We start from the raw sequence: 25,523 nt of genomic DNA, 5'->3' as shown, positions 1-25,523 counted from the left end.
TTAAATAGTAATTAAATTATATCAAGCAAAACATAAATGATCATCCTGATCTACCTATTCTTCCTGGGTTCTGTTTGACACACCAACTTTAAGATGTTTAAATGCATCAGACAAACAAAATGGTAAAAAATAAATTTTATTTTTATTTTCTACAGCACTATTTTAGATTTTATGTGGCAGAATTATTATTAACACTGCACACATGATAATGTCAAATATTTTTATTTATTTGTATTATAAATAAGCATGCTGGGACTTCTTGTGATTTTGAAGGTGTTTGGTTTGAGAATGGCATGTTTCAAATTGTATGAAGTTCTTTTTAAGGTCAATCTAAACAAGTTGATTTGTGTAGTTTCTGTCCGATGTCCTGCTGTCTGCTAAACAATGTTGCACTTTAGAATTAAACCTTGTCCTTGTACTTTTTTATTCATGAATTGAGATTGTATCGGCTCATTAAAGGCAGCCTTCTTAAAATATTCAGTAAGGTTGACTTTGGGATTAGATTAGTATCTTGCATTTTGTCAAGCCATGGGAATCGTTTTTGCTTTCTGCCTAGCCATTTTTTGTAAGTTTTAATTTTGACAATTTTGTTATTTTGAAATATGAGATTTCCTTATTTCACAATTCTATTATAAACATTAATTTTAGTAAATTCTTAGAATAATGATTAGTGATTGATGATTATTATACATTTTACTAATTTCATAGAAGTTTGTTGTTTATCTTAAATCTTAAGATCTTAAGTCAAGAATGTGTAGAATAAAAGGTAAAATATCATCAGACTATATCAAAATGTTTGTTTTGAAAGTTTTGCTGGCAACAGGTGACTTCGCTAATTCACTATCCTGTGCTGAAATACAGGAAAAGGGCTCAGGCTCTGCTTTCACAATCGACGAACTAAAAACATTGTCTAAATTGGAAGCGGACGATCTAAAAAGTTGCATCGTTTTACTTGGAAAGGAGCGTTTGTCAACTGAACAATCTTCAGTTATCTGGATGTCTTTATTGGATGTATGTGACATTTTTAACATTGTCTAGTTTATTTAAGACTTGATCATTAATCATTATTAAATAATCAGATATTTGGATCAGCGGGTGAAATACCTGAGGAATATATAAGACAATTAGGCTGGGTTATTAATGGAATTCCTGCTGAACATTTTATGAACATATCGTTGTCTGATGTTGATACGATTGCTTCATTGGGAAAGTGCAAAGAGCTCAGTTCTGCACAGGTGTGATCTTATAAATTAAAAATTGCTTTTTCAAATTGAGTTTTTCAGTTATCAGGACTGAGGGATGGGGTCGTCGAACAATGGAAGGGAAAAGACATAGACGATTTTACAAGCTTCGACCTGATAACTCTGAAGCAGATTATATGCAGTTTCAACAGTTCCCTTTTACAGATGATCCATCCAATTTCTTATAAGTAAGCACACCTAAGGAATGGCACGTTTTGACTACAAGTTTTGTCCACTTTTGCAGAGATGCTGCTGTGGAATTGGCGACATTGAAAAACTGTCCTTTGGATGTCCTCCAGGTACTGGCCAGTCTAGCCACCAGCCCTGATAGCTTTGGCAGTGCTGCAAAATGGACATCTGTGCAGGTAAGTATTTATTTATTTCTTAATTTAAAATTAGTTTAAGAGGCAAGAACCACCAAGGTTAATGTTTTCCCTTACCTTTAATAGATAATTTTTTTAGAAAAATGTTTTAGGGCCAGCAAATACATTGCCAGCCTTCTCTTCCTTAGCTTTACACTTCTTTTCTTATATTTCTTATGTTTTAAACTTACTAATTTATTTTTCTGTTTCTCCAGCTGAGATACAATATTTTATGGTACACGGTAACAAGCTCTCTCTTTTCTTTGTCCTATTGTTAGTTTCTCTCTCAGGGCCTCGTCACTTTTGGATAAAATAAGATAAATAACAAACATAAATACACAGAAACAAGGTAAAACATGATAGCTTATACTACCAAAGAGTACTCAATATTCCTTGGGTTAATTGGGGATATACTCATCTATTCACGCTAATGAATTACATTCACACACTAGACTGCATCACACTACCACAGAGTACTTAATATTCCTCTGGGTAATTGGGGATAAACCTCTCCATTCATGCTAATAAATTGCCTTCACACTACCCCATAGTACTTGATATTCCTTGGGGTAATTGGGGATAAGATACTATTCACGCTAGTAAATTACATTCCACATTCATTCACACTACCCCAGAGTGCTTGATATACCTAGGGGTGGGTAATTGGGTATAAACCTCTCTTTCACGTTAATAAATTACAATTAATTAAGGTTTTTAGCTGAGATAAAAAAGTCAATGGCACGAGCGGGATTCGAACCCACGATCTTCGGCTTGATACGCCGCTGCTCTACCACTTGAGCTATTGTGACCTCGATCCACTCGAACCCAACTTCCCATCTCAACCACACCTTTTGAATTTTCCCTCCTTTTTGCCATTTTTCAAGTGTCGTGTAATCAATTTGATTCTCGGCGACAAATGAAATGGCCGCGGAGAGCTTTAGTGAAGGATACTTCATTTTTAAACTTATTAAATTCACTAGTTTCGTGGTCCGCTTGACCAGTTAATATCATACAATTAATTAAGGTTTTTAGCTGAGATAAATTGAAGCACTAGCTCAAGTGGTAGAGCAGCGGCGTATCAAGCCGAAGATCGTGGGTTCGAATCTCGCTCGTGCCATTGACTTTTTTATCTCAGCTAAAAACCTTAATTAATTGTATGATATTAATTGGTCAAGCGGACCATGAAACTAGTGAATTTAATAAATTACATTCACACATTCATTCACTCTATCCCAGAGTTCTTGATATTCCTCGGGGTAATGGGGGATAAGCTACTATTCCCGCTAATAAATTACATTCACACTTCCCAGAGTACTTGATATACCTAGGGGTAATCTAAGGGTAATTGGGTATAAACCTATCCTTCACGCTAATAAATTACATTCACACATTTATTCATTCTACCCCAAAGTTCTTGATATTCCTCGGGGTAATTGGGGATAAGCTACCATTCACGCTAATAAATTACATTCACACATTCATTCATGCTATCCAGAATACTTGATATTCCTCGGGATATTTGGGAGATAAGCCTCTCCATTCACACAAATAAATACAATTCCAATAAATAACATATATCACATACATGAAGACATAAAGCTCCTATATACAACTAAAAATATTTATGGCCCTAAGATAATGGAACAGCATCTTTAGATTATAATATCTTTCTTGATTATATTAGCTCTGTATTGTCAGTGAAATTAGGTAAATAGTAAAATTATCATTACAATAAAATATGTAAAAGGATCAAGTTCATGAAAGGTATTTGAAATACTAAAGTGCTTTTCAGGAAACTATAGTTTATTGTCAATTAGTTCTGATAAACGAGAAAACACTGATTTTGCATACATTCATCTAAATATTCATTGAAGGTTGCATAACTTCAAAATTTTTTATAAAATCAAATGAAAGTTTATTTTTGGTTTAAGCTAGCTAATGTTGGATGTGTAATTGTCGGTCTTCCTTCTATTAACGTCCTCCCGAATGAAGCGATGGAAGGATTGACACCGCAAATAATCGACTGTTTGCCCCCTGTGACCCTTCAAGTATATAATAATTACAGTGTAATACGATGCGGTTTATGCGATGAAAATTTTTTTTGTAACAGTCAATGTCAGATGGACAGATTTCAAGGTTTTCACCAGCGGCTGCGAGTGCACTTTCATCCAGCCAGATTTCTGCCTTGTCAGACAGCCAGAAATACGCCCTGTCACAAGCTGTCGATGGGGCAGTTGACAAGGAAAAGAATGCAGCTTTAAGACATTCTGTTGACAAGGAATTGTACCAAATTTGTATTTTGATCTTTTTCAACAAGTTCTTAAAGAGTTAGCATGCTTAAAGCATCATGTTATATTACAAAAAAATCTGTAGTTCAAAATTATTTAGAATTTTCTAGATCTAATCAAAATGTCTCTTCAAATTTAACATGTAAAATTTATATATATATATTTTTTTTCAAGTTTAAAACACATGAGTAATATTATAAAATACAAATTTGATTAGCGATTTTTTTGAGGTTTGTTGTACTTATTTGGTGGAACTCCATCATCAAAGGCTAAATATTAATGATGCCTTTAGTGCAATTGTTTAATTAAATAGTTAAAACTAAAGGATTTATTGATATTCAAAATATTTGATTTATAAACAGCTTATTTTATCTATACAACCAAAGGATATCTGATGGTGAGAAAACTTAAATTTTTTTTTAAAGTCAAATTTCATTTTAAGGTTAGTAATTGTAATCACTATCTTGAACTTACAACTTATTCTAAAATTTTTTGAAGAATTTCCATTTTGGATGTGTATCAGACGAAAATTTTGGGAAAATGGCTTAAGGTTGAAATGTATTAGTTTTATAATTGTAAATTTTTCTTCTAAGTACTTACTTTGTTTGTTGTCACCTGGATTCTTATTAGGATGATTAAATTCCTGTTTTTCGATTATGTACAACCCTTGTCATTGCATTCTTTGAAATGAGCTTTTAAGGCATATGCGGGGGATCGACTTGTACAACAATATTCAAATTTTGTGAGTACAAAAGAAATGATGTGTTTCGATAATGAAAGTTTGTGTATTATTATAAATACATGCTATTTTGAAATTACAACTTGTGCTGGTATCTTATTAATTCAAAAGAGCTTCCATTCTCATCAAATACACGTTCTTGTTTTCTCTTTTATTTTTTTTTTAATGTTATTGTCTGTTAAGTATTATAAAAAGTTTTTTTTCCACATTTCCTTTTAGTAAACAAAATATGGGAAGAATTATAATACAACAAGTTTTTGAGTTGTTGTTCACAGTTTTTCACTTTATTACAATTGCTTGAGTACAAAACCTTGTCAATATCATTTTTAAGTTGCAAAAAATGAGAAGATTTAAACTATTAAATTGTTATCTACAAGGAGAAAATTCAACCATGCTTAGTAAATAAATTTAATGGCTAGTACTTTGCAACAATATTATTTATGTAGTTAAATTATACATAATCAATTACATTGCATATTTCGGCTTTGTAACATCAATTATGTTTTTGTACAACCTAATCATGTAATTTTTCACAATTGCTCTTATTCTTTTCCAATTGAAAGAAAACAACAGATTAAAGAGACTATTAGTTTCAAGAATTTCTTAAATTGTAATACAATGAGTAAAAATATAGATTTTACATTATATATAATATATATATTTTATTTTCATAAATTTCCATAAATACACTTTTCACATAAGATAAAAGAAAATTGGCAACACAATGATCACAATCTGTTGTTTTCCCCTAACTGTGTTCAACTTACATCTTATTTATTAATTTTTTTTTACCTAGCTTGGCTAATCTTTTCATCATTATTATCATATGTATACGTTTTATAATCTTAATGCATAATAATATTGTAAGCAATAATGTACATTTTTAAAATTAGACTGTTTTTTTTTTGTCAATTTGTAAATTAATTGGATTTATCTTGTAAAAAAGAATATATATATGACAATACCTTATTTCAATACAAATGGCAAAATGAATGTGTTCCCAACATCGCATACTTTGGCTATAGAAAAGTCTATGTACATATCAGGGCACACTCACACTCATTCTGGAACTTGATATGCAAGAGCATTTAAGGGTTTTTTAGGAGGGCCCGGACATCTATCAACTTCTACATAAATTCAGTTTTGTCGAACAATCCTCACGTTGAAAAACATCATAACGGTTTTAAATATATATTATATATAAATGTATGCAGCTTACAAGCTGTAGTTAGATATGATTATATTATATTTGTTTTGCTTAATTAAGTATTAAAAAACAATAATAAAGATCAAGTTTGTTGTATAAAAAGCACTTGTTAATAATGAGCGTTCAAACGATATTGTGCTGATTCTAATTCCAATTCAAAAGAAATCTTATTTTCAATAATTCATTTATTTTAATTCTGGTTAAAGCGCATATTAATAATATGTTTGTGCATGTGTTTTCTTTTTTTTTAATAAAGCAAATAGTGACTAATAAAATTTTTTTGTTATGCCAAATTTCTTGTTGCTATAGCTCGCTAATAGGAATCTATCCACACAAGCACCTCCTTAATAACCTACAATAATATCCCTTAGTATCCTTTTTTTATTTTCAATTTTTGCTAAAATGTATACAACATGTGAAAAATCTACTCTTATCTGTACTGTTATGATAATTAGTCATAATAATGTCATTATTATTCTTTCCATTTTTACATGCATCAAATCAAAATTTTTTCTTTACAATTTCTATTTTCTTTCTTTTCTTTTTTTTTCTTTCAAAAAATATTTGGTTTTTTTAAAAGAAAATTACATTTACAACAATGACGAAATGTCAAATAAGAATTCCACATATTTGGATAAAAACATACCCTGTATCGAAGCAAGAAATCGCAATTTCATTGCTAATTTTTAAAATGTAGTATTAAAATGTTTCTTTATGGTTAGGAGACGATGATAGTGTCTAATCCAATGTCAAACTTATACTTTTTTTATGAAGGACAAATGATAATATGGGTGAAAAAAGTTTTTTTGTTTCTTTGTAACTCGAATAATGTAATTAGACCATGTGACAAATTGCCCAAATTATATTAGATTTTCTTTTATATTTTTTATATACCTATAAATATAATATATATTTATTAACAAAAACAAAAACATAACACTTGTTATATATAAATTTAGCACTTTGTGGACAACTTTATCATGGTCTAAATAGTCAGAAAGGAGTTGCAAAGATACAATTACACAAATATATAATTATATATATATGTTTCTTGTTGCAAAGAAAACGTTAATCTGCCGTATATGGTAAAAATAATGACAATAGTTTTACAGTAATTTGCCTCTGGTGCGATACTGCTTACAGGAGAAAATATCACTTTATCATCGTGTAAAGTTTTAGAGAACTTATCTTTGTGTACATAATTGTTCAATGCAAAGGACTTGGCGTGCTTTTTTAATTTTTTTAAAAACACAAATTTATTCTGATATTGATGACAACGACATGTTATAATTTGTTATTATAATTCAGTCTAAAACCAGAGAGGTTAAAGTTGATGAGAAGCTCAGAACTAGCTTGAAGGAATGTTAATTAATATTTTCATGATTTGGTCATGGAATGCTTTCTATGTGATAAAAATATACAAAATGAATAGTCTCATCCAAGAGATTTTTGTTTGGTATTTGACATTTCCCCTTTATTCATAGTGATTTGCTTTCTAAGTATAAAACAAGTTTATCCTAGCCATAAATATATTAATAGCATTTGTCATCTGCGCAAAACCATTGCACTTATATATATATATTATTATATATAATATATAATTTTCATGTTTTAATACAAATCGATAATGTAACTAGTGAAATGAATAAATAGCTTACAAGACTAGATAATAATTACTTTTTAAAAAGCAGGATATTCTAATGTATGATTAAAAATAAAATATTTTTACTTTGTGTTAATCAGTCATAGATAACATTTCCAATGGCTACTCCAATATTGGCAACTCTTTACTTAGCATATTGCACTTGATTTTATAGTTCATGTTTAGTTAAAGTAAAAGTGATATAAATCAATAATAATTTCTAACACAAATAAAAAAAAAGAAACATGAACTCAGTTTAATTTATGTTAAATTAAAACTAAACCTGGACTGCACCTTGTAAAATTAACAATACTTCTAGCACAAATATGAAGACCTACCCTCTATTATTTGACTAGTCATGTACATATTTAAATACAATAAATTCTTCAACATTACAATATTTTGAGCTTTTGCCTTGCTCTCTGAATTGTGCCTTTATCACCGACCTCTCATTTTATATCATGCCACCAACTTTGTGACATTTTCATAACATCTAAATTTAGAGTTTTTTTTGTTTTTTTTTGTTTGTTTATTTTTTTTTTAAATTTTATCTTTTCATGATGGAACTTTACTAACTCCATAAACACGACTCTTTTTATTATACATATTTATATATCTATTTATTAAAGCTCATTATTATTATTATTATTATTATTAATTATTATTAGTATTTTATAATTTACATTATATATTATGGTTGTTTCTCACACAGTCCTTAATCTTCTAAAATGGAGAGAAAATCATTTATTTCTTATATTTCAAATATAACAATATAATAAAATTCCATTTATAATTAAATTATTTCTTTTAATGAAATAATGTCAATATAAATAATTGATATTCTCTTCATAATAAAAAAGAAAGTGATAAAATTTTTAGAAAATGACAAAAACTCATTAAATGTAAAGTAGCCTATGCAAAAAGTATTAAGGCATTATAAACAGGCCCTATAATAATTTTTTTTGTTTATCCTACATTGTTTTCTATGCCCTGTAATAATTCTACAAAGATTCTATAAATTTAAGCCATAAGGGTGGGCCAGGCTCTGAACAGCCTAAATAACTTTATATCTAGCATCTTTCGATTGCAAGAAACTTTTTTTTTTCTCTATGTTATCGTATTTCATACCCTATTTTAAAGACACTATAAAATCAACCTTCCGGTTTGCAAAATATTTACATAACTATACGAAGCATTAACTCGTTTTGTTTTTCCTTTTGTTAGGTACATTTTTAAAATGATAAGTTCGCCAACACCCACCCATGTCATGCCTAGAAGTGATATTTCTTGAATCACTGTTCTTCTATCGATACAACATGGCTAAGAACTAGATTCAAATATTTCCTGTAAAAAATACTATTCATAAAACTACAATGGTGGCACCTTTCACATAAATAATTAAGTATAATCTTATGTTCTCCAAGCTGACTATATAATATTGTAGAAGGAAGTAATAAAATACACTTAATATCTATGTGCTTTAAATTTCACTTAAACATTATTTACAAGATATTTTAGAAAAAAATATATATTGTTTTCATGTTTTTTTATTTTACTTTTTAATTCATATTCAAGCATGTTTTGACTGTTAGGCTCCAAAGGTTAACAACAATACACAGACACAATACATTGACGTTACTATAGGCCAGTATTATACATGGATAAACATTTAGTAATCTTAAAAGACCATGCTCTACAGTTAGTTATTTCAAATAAAATATCTGCTTCTATTTCAAAAATAGCGTAAATTTTTGTTGATATAATGCGGTGGTTTAAATTTTTGTTTAAAATTAAATCTGTGTTCGACTTAGTGTTGATCTCAGTTCGTAATTATTAAAGGCTGTGAATATATTTTCAAAGTTTGTTTTTTCCTCCCAATTAAATAAGTAAAGCATGGAAAAGCTCATTAATGAGATGGGTTTAAAATACACAATTTATTTTAAAAGTTACATAATTTGGTTTTAATCTGTTGACTTAACGGTTTTCAAAATAACGTCTTTCTGGTCCACTTAATTTTGATCCCTTGTTTTAGAATTTCAAAATATGCATTCAGTTCCAAATACTAAAGAGAGAACTCAAATCCAATCAGATTTCTGTGACTGCCGTCATAGCATCGATCGAGTATACACTCATCGTACTTGTTAAGCGTATTGGGAGACAAAAATTTCACTGTTTACATATATCGTCTTATGTAAATTTGTAAGTTATTTGTTCAAAATATATATTCTGTTTTGTCCGAATGCGGTCAAGGCAACAGGAGTGGAAAAAGGAACAAATAAACTAATTTACATCAACTTATGAACTTTATTAACATTTTAAACCCATCTTTTTATGTATGAATTGACCGCAGTACTTTTACCTATTACTAATAAGGACTGCAATTACAATTATCATACAACAATCTGTACAGCCAGTAACTACAAATATACATTTATATACGTAAGTGACAAGTTGTCATGAAAAATCACAGCCCAATTGGAATAGTCTCAGAGCAAATATATCATAAACAACAAACCCTAAATGGACTTTTAGCTCCTAAGAATTTCATAGAAAAAAATGTTTATCACAATCAAGTATTTAGGAGGCCTAACAGTCAGAAATACTTGACGGCATAACATTGTTATTCATAACATGGTAAATTTTTAACAAATAATTTTTAACCACACCTCTGATATTTGTATTTATGGACTAGATTAAAATTTCAACAAAAAAAAGAAAAAATATTAAAAACAAAATTATTAACATAGAATCAAAATTTTTGTTGGAAAAAATGGTATTTGTTTAAATTAAGTTTTTACAATTTTGCAATTATTTTGATTATACATATATATAATAAAAACAATAAACATTTTAAACAACCACCCTTTCTTCCCGTCCAAAGATTAATACTAGTTGTTTAATTCATTACTGTATAATAATACTTGTTAGTTACCTATTAATCATGTTTGATTAATATCTTAATAAATATATATGTATATATATAGCATATGAATAAATTATCGGTTGACTAGAGAGTCTGACTAGCTGTATGACGAGTTTCTTTGGAGGATAAATTGCAAGTTCCTTGGTTATATAACTCTAATTACAATTCATTAAGACCTGGGTTGTACCAACCAACTTTAACAACTGAAAAATAAAACAAAAAGCACAAAATATATATCAATTGCATCAGAATCCATTTAAACTACCATGCAGCTAATTAGAATTAAAATTAGAGAAGAAAAAGCTCAGTATATGTAATTTATTTGTTTTAATTTTTTTCTTGTTCCTAACTCACATTAGGAGGATTTTAGATTTAGTAAGGACGGTTAGCATCCTTTGGCCGCTTCAGTTGCACTTTAAGCCTCTTCATACCAATTTGGAATCCGTTCATCGCCTGAATTGCAGCTTGTGCACTTCCAGGGTTGTCAAATGAAACGAAACCTATGAAAAGATGGTGAAATGATTAAAGGGACATAAAATAAAATGACTAAATAAAATTTAAGGTTTTGAATGATAGTTAATAAAAGTTTCTGTTTAAAAAATACAATCATTTATAAATTTTATTATTTTTTCTTTTACAGGCTGGCTCTTACAAAGTAGATTTTTCTCCATGAACAAGAATTCTTTTCTTAAAATCTTTATTTTTATTTTTTTCAATATTGATTTCAGGGACTTTGATATTGAAAAAATAATAATAAAGGTTAGAAAATATGGGAATTCTTGTTCTTGAGTAAAAAAACTACTAAATATAATTGTAAATGATTCTAATGAAAATCAGCCAAGTAACATGAAGCGACAAAAAGTCACTCCTAACATTTAAACAGAAACTATTGTCACATCATATACATAATTTTTTATCAACATTGACAAATCAGTTGTAGAAATATGACGTTAACTTACCAAAACATTTGCTCTGATTTGTCGCTCTGTCGATAAATACTTTTGAGCTTATAACATTTCCGAAAGGCAGAAACATTTGCATGAGTTCAGCATCGCCAAACTCTTGGGGCAAATGGTATATGAACAAGTTGCATCCCTCGGGACCAGAAATGGAACAACCTGGGAAACAACACACTGAACAATCATTATTATGTCTGCTTCAATTCCTTGCAGAAAGTACTTCATTTGGTCCTATGTAGGTGGTGTAATTAGTAAGTTGAGCTTATTTAATTTTACAGAAATTTGACAAATTTTGTAAACAAGTTGTTTTGATTTCCTTTTTTTGTTTCTATTTTAAAATTTAAGTTCTTCACGTTTATACAATGTGAAAATGTTACAAATTTAAAGTTTATAATAAAATATGAAATATTAGTAGTAAAATCTCCTATTTATTCTCAGTATTTTTATGGTATTTATTGTGGTTTTTTAAAAGATCAAATGAAAATATTTAGACTTATTAATTTATGAATTTTAAATGTGCAATGTTTCATTGTTAACATCACCCACAATATAATTATGTAGAAAAAACAGACAAATGCAATAGTGATAATGATACAGATTGTCCACAGAATACTACTAAGAAGGAGAAAGTTAATAGATCGGTCTTTAAATCCTAAATTAAACATAAAACATTGATCCACCATGTAAACGATGCACACCAAGTATGTAAAACATTCAAGTTTTCAAAGAAATTATAACATTAACACATAAAACAACTTCAAGTGCTATTAACAGTAACTTACCTAAAGGGATATATACACTTTGCTTATTGATTTCAATTGTAAATAATGTGTTATGCAATTTTCTATGTTCAATTATTCTATGTGTGGGTTGCAATAAAAGTCGGTTTTCTGTGGTTAATTTGTGTAAAAAAATTTCTTTTGTAAATTTTGTCAATTTATCAGACTTGGTATTTACCTTCTCTTTGTGATGCAGCCACTGCTGCAATTGGCTGTGGGATCGCCTGAGCAAATTGCCCGTACACTGCTGGGTACGCTGTTAAAACACCGACACACATCAACATCGACATAGCATACATTTAGGCAAACACAAAGAAAGTACAAAGAAAAGAAAAGAAAAAAAAAGTAAGTGAAACTAAATTTTTGGTGTGGTTGGAGGTCACAACAGATGATAAGGGTAGTATATTCAGGTAATATAGAAAGGCATTGAAATGAATTCAAAACTGTGGGATAAATGTTTCCAATTCAATTTTTTTAAAATAAAATTTTAATCAAGTTTAAGTCATTTCAAAGTTAATTATTTAAACTTTTAAATAAAAAAGGAGAAACGTAAGAGATAATGAATTAAAAACAAAAAGTTTTATTAAATTAAACCAACTTTGTTTTCAAAAAATAATTTTTTCTTTAAATTTCTGTTATATGTTTAATTTTCTCCAATAAATTTACACCATGTTTATCTCTATTTTTAACAAACATAATTCATAAACATCATAACATATTATATAAAGTTACACAGTAAAGATCAATTAAAATAATACTTAGACTTAGGGTAAATATAAATTATAAATCTAAGAGTTTGGCAATAAAATGAAACGAATTTCTTTACAAAAAGTTCAAAAAAATTGTTTTTATAATAGACTAAGATGTAAACAGTATATCAAATGCTCAGTAGAATTTATAAAATACATGCAATGAAACATTACAGACAATATTTGAATGTGTGATTCCTTCAATTAAAAGCTCGTGCTGACTCATTGATATTAATGGGAAAATGAACTGAATGAGATAAGCTGATCAAATAATTACTTCTTTTATGAATTTTTAGCGGCAGTACAAATTTGGATTGAAGATTTTTGAAAAGTTAGATCAGCGCAATGGTTGTTAACAAAAGATCAGTCAAGATCTCCTCAATGTCAATATCTAAAGAAACTAAACAGTTTCTAATTTATGAAGAAACACTTATGGTATTAACAACAAATTTACATAACAAATTAAAGCAGGCAGGGTTTACATGAAGGCAATTTGGCATGCTAAACACTGTCAATTTACATCGAGGGAGGATGTAGACTAAACAGAATTGAGTATGGCGTTTAAACCTGCATAAAAGTTAATAATTAGCTTGTCAAGGCAAACAAACAGCTCAGATTTAGGCTTTCTAACAGGGAAAAGGAATTTTTAGCTGCGGGTTTATTTCAAAATTTTTCTCACTATCTGATAATACTAAAAATCTTATAGAAATGACCATCGCATATGTAATAACTTTCACTTTACCAACTATACAATAAAGCGCCATCTTTTCAAGATGTCTTTGACATATGATTTGCGTTGGAAAACAACTATCGTAAATTCTAAGATAAAAGTGCAAAAATGCTGTGATTTTTTGTGTGTACTATTCTGCCCTGCTAAGGCGAAATGCCATATCTACTGTTTTGATAGTTTTGAAAAATTGAGCTTTGAAGTTTTTCATGCTGATTGCCTTCAGTTAATTTGCCATATTTTTTAAAGTTCTTGGCCTAGGACTCTAACTTCACTTTTTTATAATCCTGAAAGATTTTTTTTATTATAATTTATAATTTATTTTTCAATTCAATCTTATTTTATGCACTTTTTTAATAAAAAATGGTTGTTATGTTAAATTTAACTAGCAAAAAGTTGCGATGGTTACTTATGAAAAGGAATGAATCTGAAAAGAAAGTGATTTTTTTACAGAATGTGTTTTTTTTAATGTAATTTCTTTTGAAGTACAATAGTAACATAATGTATTATGAATTATATATTTAAATTAATTCGACTGGATTTCCGTATCCTTTGTTCAATCCAATGCATCTCCCCACTAATGGATACGTTTTATATACTAATCAAGTTTTTGTGGCATAAGTCATGGGGAACGTAAGTGGCATACATTAATTTTATCTAGTAATACAAGCACTTTTTTTCTTAAAGATATGGTAAAATTTTGGAAATACGTTTGTTTATTAGTATTTTTTTCAAAATGTTTTAAGCTAAATACAAAATGTTGATATGTTAAATGGATATTTTTAATATTTCTGGACCGATTCACATTGATTTTATTTTATTTTTTCAGTACGAAACATACCTAAGAATAAAATGGTTAAAAAAAATCTTCTTAGCAGGGCAGCATTGCATCCATGTAAATAATTATATAATTTTTTCAATGTTTTTCTTTCCTCAAAATGTATTGAAAGTTTGATAAATAACAGTGATAAACAACTATGAAATTTTCAGTAAGACTTACACGCTTTATATATTTATTGACCATTTAAAGATATATATTAATATGAAAGAACAGTTAAAAACAATCAACTTTCTCCATTTTATATCCATCCTTTGCAATGGAATAAATGTATTAAATTATCCAGTGTGTTAAGGTAACATAATTTTTGGTTCACTCATGCAAATAATTTTTATTTATTTCATTGGCGCTCTACTATTTCACTAGAAATTTAATTAATATTGATATTTTTCTTTCTCTAAAAATATTTACGCGATATTTACTCAAGTATTGACCTACGCTGATAAATGTTTAAATGAACTTGAAAGGTGTCATTTTCATTCTACAAAAACCACATAAATACACCAAACATCAAACTCTTCTATGCAATTTTTGAAGAGCTTCTAGGTTTACACACTAAATTGGGAAGGCTACGCTATTTATGAGTTGTATCGACTTACCGACACCTGGATATGGAGGCATCCCTGGATAAGCTGCTGCGTGTTGTAAGGCTGCTTCGCCATTAGCAAGCCCTGGTGCTGTAAAAATGAAAGAAATTGTAAGTTAAAAAAAACATTTTCACAATAAAAAAAAACATTTATTACAAAATAACCATACTAGAAAAAGGGATACTATGGATTTTAAGAACTGCTAATTTGTTGCAATATTTGCTTTTATGTCTACAATTTTGGACTTGAATTTCTAGCAATTCACTGGCTCACTAAACAATACAATTGTATTCATTAAAAATTTACATTTGGCAAATAATTTTATTTGGAATAATTATTTTAAATAAACAGGCAATTGTTTTGAAATATATCAAAATGGTATTGTATTAATTGGTATTTAGGTTATTAATCATGATATTAACAGCTTAATTAATAAAATCTTCACTTAAAATATTTCATTTAAATTTTGTATAGAGAGAATAAATAAAATTTAATAAAAGAAGAGATTTTTGCAAATAATACAAAATATGAATTTTGCTAGTTCAATTATTAAAAAATATTAAGTAAGACTTTTAGTATAAATATTTGCATAAATGATGACAGATAAAGATAAAAATAAATAAATTTCCATGTCTAAAATTTCCAAAAAATACTAGAATTTTGAAGCACTATACAAGCCAAATAGAGGGGAGTGAAAGGAAAGTGGATTGCATTAAAAAATAGGTAGTGAAGGTTATATATCTTGTAATAATGCTTACATTTTATGTCCCGGCTGAGTTGTCTATTTAACGTCAAGCATGTTTGCAGAAGAGCATCAGGAATTGCTAGAAAAGGGAAGCGATTCCATGAAAGATATCATGTCGTAAATTAATTAAACAATTAGTAAAACTATAAAATTCACATACATATACACCTAATATGCAATCTTTTTTTTTTTAATTTAAAAAATAAATAATTTACTTTTTATTTTTTTGATTTGGTGAGTTAGAAATGACGCATCTGTGAAAAAATTATTTAAAACCTTTCTTCATGGCATCAAAGGGACAGTGTATTAATATATAGTACATTTTAATTATGAGGAATGTTTATTAACTAGTTTCTTAAATAAAAGTAAATTTAATAAATAGACTTCTTTCAACAGAACTACAGAAAAGTTAGAAACCTTTTAGTAAGTGAAAAAAGGACCTTTACGTAGTCCATAAACAATTTATATATATTAATAAACTTGGTTAATATTTGGTTCCAATGTCAGGGGCCCTGAATTTGAGCACAGTATAATGGGAGTTTTACTAGTAAGTTCGAGATCAGGGATGCGGTCATTAAAACAAGTAAGTTTTGTAACTTATGCCCAGCTTTCAACCTTTATTGAGGTCTTCTTCTTGAGTAAGTTATCTATTGTTATCTGAGAATTATTATATTACTTATTATTTATTAATCATAAACGTGATTACTTGTAGAGCCCTGATGAACACTTCTATAAAGCAATTAATTAAGGTTTTTAGTTGAGATAAAAAGTCAATGGCATGAGCGGGATTCGAACCCACGATCTTTGGCTAGATACGTCGCTGCTCTACCACTTGAGCTATCGTGACCCTGGGAAGTTAGTGTCCGAGTGGATCGAGGTCACGATAGGTCAAGTGGTAGAGCAGCGACGTATCTAGCCAAAGATCGTGGGTTCGAGTCCCGCTTGTGCCATTGACTTTTTTATCTCAACTAAAAACTTAATTAATTGTAATATATTAATTCGTCAAGCGGACCACGAAATTAGTGAATTTAACTTCTATAAAGGTTGAAAGCTGGCATAAGTTACAAAACTTACTTGTTTTGGATGATTGCATCCCTGATCTCAAACATACTAGTGAAATGGGATTTTTTAAAAAAAACTCCTGTAAGAAAATAATTTTTTTAAATTTAGATTTTATCTGTACTTTTAGGAAAACAAATGTGATTAATCCAGGTTCTGAGTAAGACTCAGAATTTTTTGCTATTGCTAGGAATGACTTTTGCCAATGTTATACCAGCCAAATAGACCAAAATTGCTTAATTTCTAGCAGTTCAATGTTGCATAAACTTCAAGATCAGGTACAAAAATTACAAAAAAAAAGTTAAGAAGATAAAAAATTAAGAGTGTTAAATGTATCTACCACTATTTTACTCATCAGTAATCTGGATCACAATAATGTCTTTATAACAAAAAATCAAATTCACTTGTTACTGCCACGCTTTCAATCTATTATAAGGTCATCCATCAATCTATAAGGTCATCCTCAGGGCAAAACAATCTTAAATATATCTACAAATTTAAATTATTGTTTTTAATAGATAATTTTTCAAATTGCTTTGAAGACCAACTCAGTCCAAACATTGCCAATTTGTAGATGTATTTGAGGTTGTTTTGCCCTAATGATGACCTTAAACTTCGTTGAAAGCATGGCAGTAACAACTGAATTCGTTTTTTCCATTAAGATCATCCTGAGATCCAGATAATTCCCAACACTTCATTTTAATTTAAATATGGGACTATAGGACAATTTAACACTTCACCCCTTATTATGATATTATATTATTATATTACATTATATTATGAATAAAATATTTACTAACATAATTTTTATCTGAATCACCTTATCGGTCAATCAGTTATATTATCAACATTTAAGTCTATATTTGAATTCAAGCTCAGTTCACCTTAAACCAGGATAACTATTTTTTATCACCTGTTTTCAAATTATCTTTGGCCATCTGTTATTCTACATGTTCATAACTTTGATAACATAATTTAATTGAATGAATTAAGAATAACATAGTAAAATTTTAGAAAGGTGCTGAAAATTCAAGTGCACAGAATCAGAAAATTTTCTTTTAAATTGAATCCTTCTATACACTGTAAATAAATCAACATACACGATAAACATGTATTCAATCTAGTTTCTAATTAATCTGTAAGAGTGATAGAATTAAACATTATGTTGCAACTTGTCGTGAAAGTTAAAAATGAATAAGGTACTTTATATTCATTCTTATATTTAGTACTTCTTATATGATGTGTTGACATATGAAATGTTATGCCTAATAAATGTGTTGTAATAATTTAGAAATAAAATACTGAAGATACTACTTGATAGAAGATCAAAACAAAAAACTATTATACACTATCCAAAACGCCCCAATTTGGACCTACTGAAATGAACTCTATGGGACAGTCAAGCGTTTCAGTCTTAATAAAATCCAACCCTTACAATCCAAAATTCTTCACACAATAGTTTATGCTCCATTCAAGGTCACCAATCATACTATCCAAATTGGTCTCTTCATACCACTCCCTCTAGCCCCAAATCTGGCCCAACACCACTACAATAAATTTCACTTCGAACTATCCTCTCATGGCAACCCAATAATTTGCAACCTGTCCAGCTCAACCCTTCCTTCCGATCTTCAAAGAGGCCTGAACCGCAGGTGGGCTCGCGACCATCTGATTGTGTAATTTTGACAACTACGGACTTCTGTTGACTTCAATCAATGCCAATTACGGCCACTTTCACTCGTCAGTGGCCATTCAAATCACGTCAGACATGTAAATTTACATGTATATATGTATATCCTATAATTTCGCTTGTTGCATTTTGTTGTGCAGTTGTAAAATAAATAAAAGAAAAAAAAATTAGAACTCGTAAATAAGCACTGTCATCACCTAACATTCTCAGATCCAATTTTGTAATTAAAAACTAACATTATTATTAAACAGCTAATATTAATTAGTAATAATTCAGAGTGTTTTTGCTAATTACAGTGATAACATTAATAATTATAAATAAAAATTAAATTAATATACAAATATTACTTTAACAACCATCACGCATAACCGATGAGTCTTGCTGGTTTAGCATCACTGGCGCCGTGTATTCGGCTCGGTAGTGATACAATGGAACTCGGACTTTTTAAAAAAAATACAATACACAAATTTTAAATACAATATAATACACCAGTAAGCAAATATGGATTAATTTAATAATTAAAAGAAGTAATTACTTTACTAACAGCTCCCCGTGGCCTGTCCATAAGTCGCTGAGAATCGGTTCCTGATTACACGACATTTGAAATATGGCAAAAAGAGGGAAAATTCGAACGGCTGTAGGTTGAGATTAAAGTTTGGCGCATAATGGCAATATTGGGATTGTGCGATCAAAGAAATTTTAATTAGACTTTTAACAATTTAGTTATGCCAATTTTTAGACATATTTAAGATTGTTTCGCCCTGATGATGACCAATAGGTCGAAAGTTTTGCAGTAACAATTGAATCTGTTTCTTCATCCAGACCATACCAAGATCCAGATTATTTGTGAAAAAATTTAAAGAAATGTAGCAAAAGTCAAAAGTCGCATTTTAAATTTAAAGCTTATCTGGAGATCGTGAAATGCGGTCTTGTGTGATGTAGATTTAGAAAAACATTTTCTTTATTGTGCCAACGTTTCGATTTTTACTTAGATCATCTTCAGGGCCTAGGATTTACAAACATTGTTTGGATTATACAAATACATGTATGATGTGAAAATGAATTTATACAGTGCGCAATATAGAAATTTTATGCTTTTTCAAAGTATTTGTCCTCACTCAAAGGATGTGTTTTCTTTGTACCTTATTTAAGTCTAAAATTTCTATATTGCGTACATCTTTGTATAAATTCGTTTTCACATCTTATATGTATTTGTTAATCCAAACAATGTTTGTAAATCCTAGGTCCTGAAGATTATCTAAATAAAGATCGAAGCGTTGGTATAATAAAGAAAATGTTTTCTAAACCTACATCACACAAGACCGCATTTCGCGATCTCCACAAATTATTAATAAACGGCTACTAAATACTACACATTTAAATTTAAACTTTACAAGAAAATTTATATTTTATTATTGCATCAATAATTAGTTCTTAAGATACTGATTCTATCTAGAGAATTGTACATAAATTCGTTTGTATTATTTTTCCAGTTTGAAGCTTGGTTAGAGTTAATTTTTTAGGCTCAACTTTGCGTTAGTACTTTCTAATTTTCATAATAAGACAAAACCTGTGTATACTTAAATGAAAATCAAATAAATTATAAATAATTGATTTATTGGTATAATATTTGTATAATTTGACTTTCACCATGGACATGTGAAGTGTGGAATTACTTAAAGTTGAACTTACGTGGAGGATAGCTTTGGTGGATTCCGTTCGTGTATATTGCCGGTTCTGAGCCCGCTGGCTGACCATTGGGCGTTTGTGCCATGCTGAAGTTCGGAATCGTAGGAGAAGGCAGGCTTGGAATGGTGCCATTGACTGGCTGACCTGGAGTGCCGCCACCTGAAAATCCACTCCGATTTAAAATAAGCCAAAAATGGATGTAAAAAAAGTATATTTTAGTTTTTACCATTTAATGAAGCGTGTGTCGCCAGAGCGGCCATTGGATTAATGTATGTACCTTGAGCCGCCGCCATTAGTGCTGCTTGTTGCATTTCCTGCGGACAAATTTTGTTTTCCATAAATAAAATGTAAGATCGTTTATAATCCGTGTAGTTATACTTCGTTTATAACTTGGGCGTACGCTCCTGCGTATGTGCCGAATTGGTTAAATACAAAAGGGTTAAGTAGACTCATATTGCCAGCCATTTGCTGCATGCGCCTTAGCTGTCGCTCCTTTTCGGTGTCGGCAAACTTTACTACGAGTGAGGAAGACGCTCCCTGGTTAGAGGAAAAAAACAGATGGAAATTAATCATACTGAATACAAATTGTGGGAAATAGTCAACAAGAATTAGCAAATTTTGTTTTTGGGAAAGGGGCTATAAAAGAAAGGGAGTTGTCATGCCGGGCTAACAGTGGAGACCCCGCTCCAAAAGGATTCTTTAAATATTCAGCTGGGGAAAGAGACGATGGCAAACACTTAGTTAGCCTTGTGAATCGTTAGTAGAACGTGGGACCTTTCAAAAACACAAAGAGGGATTTATTATGCAATGTAACCACACTTCAGCACTTCTATTTCGTTATGCCTCGGAAACTTTTCTTAAATGTACAAGATATTTTCAACACTCCAATTCGGACCGAGTGCCAAAACAAAACCAAAACTCCTACGCAAGAAAAAACAGGAGTGTTTTATGTTCGTTGAGGACGAATGAAAATTTGTAACATAATTTCAAAAGGTGATTCATATTTTAAAGATCGTTCATATTTCGTTTTCGCACTAGTCATCAGTAGAAATAGTAGGTTGACTGTTTCCGATCATTTTGGGCTGCCTATCCTTGCTATTTTGGTCGTTTCTTCAATCGTGCATTTGTGTACGGATTTTAAAATAATAATAACCAAATTACAAGACTCGAGAAGAAATTTCAACAAATAAAAAAAATGTTTGTGATAACTGATACTAAAAAAAACTACAATACCGAAGTTACCAATCTGACATGTTCTTAACGTCTTCAGTTTCGAACAATTGTACATATTAAAATAAATAAAATAAATAAAAAATAATCAACGACTGCGATCATAAGGCGTAATAACTTGAATCTTCTCGTCCTTTATCAAAAACAATAGACAGGGGCTTTTCTAAACGGCTGGGAACAAAGGATGTTCTCTCGCCGTTTCCATAAAATTAAGGTTAACCGCATTATACACCTTATAGGTCGAGGAGAATGGGGGCCCTTTTATATCCTAGATTTTCCTCCCTTTATTAAAAAAATCCTAATATGGAAAAAAAGCGTGTGTACTTTGGACGTAATATCAAGAGCCAAATGTGTAATGACTGAAAATCAGGCAAAAACAGTCGGTTGTTGGCCAACAATTAATTTTTCCATAAATATTGTACTGGCACGAATTTCTCTGTAGATGTTCTTTTAAATTACACAAAGTAATTATGTTTTATTGCGTTAATTTCTGTCGTGAATACCACCCAATTACAAAAAAAAACAAAAAAAAAAAAACAGCCTTCTAGTTTCTCAAGATGAAAAATTTCCGTCCATGTAATGAATAAATAATTCAATTTACATTTACAGAACATTTTATGATCAAGTTGTGAGTAAAAGGCTCGTAAAATTTATATGAAGCCTTGTAAATTACAAGAGTGTTTCAATAGGTATAATTTGCCAGAATTCCAGTTTATTTTGTAACAAAACGGTGAATGGTTTTTAAATTCTTACTGTTTTAAATTTTCTTCGATAAATAATTTTTTAATTTATTTATTGTAATTAAAGAAAAGGTTAATAGCTGAAATGCTATATTGTAACATAAATATTAAACTTCATATAACACTACCTCAAACGTTTGACAATGTAAACAAATATAAAATTGTTTCTTGACTTACGAAAATACGAAAAAATGAATATATTCGAAAATCTTGAAACAAGTAAAGAAAACACGTTCATGAAGAATGAAATAAAATGCAATGAGCAATTTCTAAATTCTATAGAACCTCAGGTTCCTGTTTTTGGTCCAAGTTATTGCTTAAGCTTTACAAATGAGCTTTACAAGTACTTCCCAACAGTTCGTTTCACTGCGTTTGCTTATGATACTATTATTCAATTAAAAGAAGCGGTTAAAATAGAGTTTATGAAAATGAATGATAATTTAAAATCTGATATGGAAAAGTACATGGAAAATGGCCTGTAGTTAAATAAAGAAAAGTCAAACGTTTTGATAATGAATACGTCAAGAATAAGAAGGTCTGAAAAAATTCAATTCATAAAGCACTTAGGGGTGTATAGTGATCCGTATCTCATTTGAGATGTCCATCGTAATATTCTTGGCATCTAAAATCAGTAGATAGTTGTTTTTGTAAAAGTTTGAAATACAATGTTACTTCCAAAGTACTGGTAAATGTTTATTTTTCTTGTGTTCAACGTTACAGTACATGTGGATTATTGGTCTGGGGACATTTTAGGTATGCACAGTTTGTTTTTAAACAACAGCGAAAACCAATTAAGGTACTAGGAAAATCAGGGGTCAAAGATTAAAAAAAAAATTTTGGCTGTAAAAAATCTTGTATCAAACTTACAATTTTAACTTCATTTTGCTTATACATATTAGAATGTGTGATGTATTGTTATAAACAGAAAGAGACTCTTAAAAAATGACTTGACAAATGAACCTAACAATGTTAATTTTTTTTTTATTAATTAAATTTATTTATTAAAACTGGTCTTATTAGACCAACCATTAATTTTACAATAATATTATAGAATAAATAAATATTTACATTCTTAAAAACCCACTGGTACAATAAGATTTACATTTCACTATTCACTATTAATTTTTAACTACACAAGTTCATATGGCTTTGTTCTTTTTAATCTTCTGACCATGTTTCGGTTATGTAAGAGTTTGGTCGCTTCCACATTCTCGTGCTGGCTGAGGCAAGCCTGGTGTTTGGCGGAAAATCTTTGTATTTCCGCCGTGACTTCAAGGATCTTAAGATCCCTATGTAAGTCCTTATTCCTTATGTACCAAGGTGCATTGACCATGTTACGTAAGATTTTATTTTGGAGTGTTTGCATGATTTTGATATTGCTGTGTTTGATACAACCCCATAGTTGGATACCATATGTCCACATAGGCTTTATGATTGTTTATATAATCATATTTTATTTTATATAGCAAGATTGAAGCCACATCCTATCAACCAGTATAATTGTCTATACCTTAAACCTATTTCTGTCCTTTTTTTCTTCACGTGTTGGCATCTAAGGTTATTCCCAGATATTTAGCTGTATTGCTGTATGGTATAGTAGCTCCATCGATTGTGAGCGACGGAACATGGTCCACCTTTCTGTTTGTAAAGATTAGATGATCTGATTTATGCTGATTTAGCTTGATTTTCCATTTTTTGTCCATTCGTTTATCTTATTACATGAATTTTGGTTGAATGGGTGATAGTCGGTCCTAGTGATATCACCGCTGTTTCATCTGCAAACGTTGCAATTTTTACTCCATCTATTTTCGGAAAATCACTGGTGTATAACAAGTAAAGCAGTGGGCCTAATATGCTACCTTGTGGCACTCCTGCATTTATTGTTTTTACTTTTGAATATTGATGTTCTTGTTTGACTCTAAACAGTCTGTCATTTAGGTAGGAACTGATGATATCGACAAACTGCTTTGGTAGCATACCTTTCCATTTTTGAACCTATGGTGGTCTTTTAGTTTTTAGAGTCCTTCGTGCCAGACCTTGTCAAAAGCTTGTGAGACATCAAGGAAAATAGCAGAACAAATTGTTTTTCTTCAAGAGATTTTTCTATTACGTCCGTTACTCGGTGAATTTGGTCTATTGTTGAATGTCTTGTTCGGAATCCAAATTGGTGGTCAGGAATGATTGTCTTTTTATCAACGATGTGTTTTATTCGTTTTAATAATAACTTTTCGAAGAGTTTAGACACTGTTGGTAGTAGCGATATTGTTCTATATGATTTGACCTTGTTCGCCGGTTTTCCTGATTTTTTTATCATAATAACTTCTGCGAATTTCCAAATGCTGGGAACATATTTCAGTCTGATTGCAGCATTAAATTGGTATGTTAGTTTAACTATACTCTTTTTTTGGCAAGAATGTTAACTGAAGAAATAGTGATACTTGTATAACATATATTTGACGATTGTAATGACAATTTCGATTGTTTTTCAACAAAATAAATTCTTGTGTTCTTGAGCACTCATGAACAGACAAATCAGCAATTCAGAAACATCCTTTACTCTACAAAGGATTACAAGTAAAGCCGTCAGATAAATATAACATCGATAATATAACGTATAACATGAACTAAATAAAAAGACAGAGAATAAAAAAGAATAATAAATTATAGATAATCTTTTTTATATTTATATTTAAAATAAATTCTTGTAGTGTCGTGTATAAAGAGGAAAAAAGAGTATGACAGATTTCGGGCTAAAATCGAGGTGAAATCATTCATGTCGAACATTCAAAATTTGCGTTGAAAAGGGATTCGGCCGGGAAAAAGATTTCCAATTAAAAATTACATAGTGAATATCACTAAAGTGTTGGAAAGAGAGGCGGACCGTTGAGGAGGATTCCATAAGATTAATTTGTGCCTTTCTTAGTCCTCCGGGATTAAACGCTCCAGAGGAACCCTCGACAGGGAGAAATTGAATCCCGGGAGCGAGAAGAGGGTCTCGAGCCTATTTAAAAGGGAAATCTCCCGTAGAGGGTGATGGAAAGAGGGTGAGAAAAAAGGGAGGTGGGTAAGAACCCTCTCTAGCATTACGTCACTTGTCCGAGATATCGCTTCATAAAATAGGCTAAGAGATAATGTATTCTTAAAACTAAGAACTGAAAGCCAGGGGGATCAATAATTCGCCATAGGTTCAATATTTCATTTTTAATATCTACCTTTTTTAACCTTGTATGACCATTATTTGGATACGTAATATTGATAAAATAAGGATAATTATATTGATTAAATCTCAGATAGTTTACGGTAGACACGGAACGAGAAAGTTATTTTTT

The 25,523-nt window shown here is 30.0% G+C and overlaps 2 protein-coding genes across 16 annotated transcripts in view; one reads left to right on the top strand and one right to left on the bottom strand.

Annotated features, from left to right (window-relative positions):
• The first annotated feature begins 264 nt into the window (after positions 1–264).
• On the top strand, positions 265–8,021 carry LOC106664385. 2 transcript variants are annotated; one of them, XM_024226542.1, is made up of 7 exons: positions 265–565; positions 809–1,011; positions 1,080–1,235; positions 1,284–1,429; positions 1,486–1,606; positions 3,535–3,651; positions 3,714–8,021. In XM_024226542.1, exons 1-7 carry the CDS (start codon positions 529–531, stop codon positions 3,933–3,935), a joined length of 1,002 nt encoding a protein of 333 aa, XP_024082310.1. In that variant the 5' UTR covers positions 265–528; the 3' UTR covers positions 3,936–8,021. The 2 variants fall into 2 exon arrangements, with proteins under 2 accessions (XP_024082310.1, XP_014245550.1); XM_014390064.2 differs by lacking the exon at positions 265–565 and adding an exon at positions 744–766.
• A 2,316-nt stretch (positions 8,022–10,337) lies between these two features.
• LOC106664325 (CUGBP Elav-like family member 4) overlaps positions 10,338–25,523 on the bottom strand; it is a 483,670-nt gene continuing 468,484 nt past the window's right edge. For 7 of the 14 annotated variants that reach the window (XM_014389955.1, XM_014389949.1, XM_014389953.1 and 4 more), the window contains 8 exons: positions 20,603–20,761; positions 20,451–20,538; positions 20,228–20,383; positions 15,800–15,865; positions 15,054–15,131; positions 12,319–12,396; positions 11,362–11,535; positions 10,706–10,902 (listed from right to left, as the gene is read on the bottom strand). In XM_014389955.1, the coding sequence (XP_014245441.1) occupies positions 10,775–10,902; positions 11,362–11,535; positions 12,319–12,396; positions 15,054–15,131; positions 15,800–15,865; positions 20,228–20,383; positions 20,451–20,538; positions 20,603–20,761 (927 nt within the window). In that variant the 3' untranslated portion in view covers positions 10,706–10,774. Of the gene's footprint in view, positions 10,606–10,705; positions 10,903–11,361; positions 11,536–12,318; positions 12,397–15,053; positions 15,132–15,799; positions 15,866–20,227; positions 20,384–20,450; positions 20,539–20,602; positions 20,762–25,523 lie in introns of those variants that run through there. The other 7 variants (XM_014389950.2, XM_014389951.1, XM_014389957.1 and 4 more) reach the window with 7 other exon arrangements.

The sequence above is a fragment of the Cimex lectularius genome, unplaced genomic scaffold (assembly GCF_000648675.2).
Source record: "Cimex lectularius strain Harlan isolate CLEC.00 unplaced genomic scaffold, Clec_2.1 scaffold50, whole genome shotgun sequence".
Classification (NCBI taxonomy): Eukaryota; Metazoa; Arthropoda; class Insecta; order Hemiptera; family Cimicidae; genus Cimex; species Cimex lectularius.
The sequence above is the reverse complement of the archived record's forward strand: the minus strand, read 5'-3'. Positions and strand labels throughout refer to the sequence as shown.

What these genes read in the sequence shown, in the direction of transcription:
- LOC106664385 (XM_024226542.1), top strand. Translation starts at nt 529, where the DNA reads ATGGGAATCGTTTTTGCTTTCTGCCTAGCCATTTTTT. An exon ending in AAGAGCTCAGTTCTGCACAG is followed by an intron (nt 1,236 to 1,283) that starts GTGTGATCTTAT and finishes TGAGTTTTTCAG; the next exon opens with TTATCAGGACTGAGGGATGG. An exon ending in TGCCCCCTGTGACCCTTCAA is followed by an intron (nt 3,652 to 3,713) that starts GTATATAATAAT and finishes TTTTTGTAACAG; the next exon opens with TCAATGTCAGATGGACAGAT.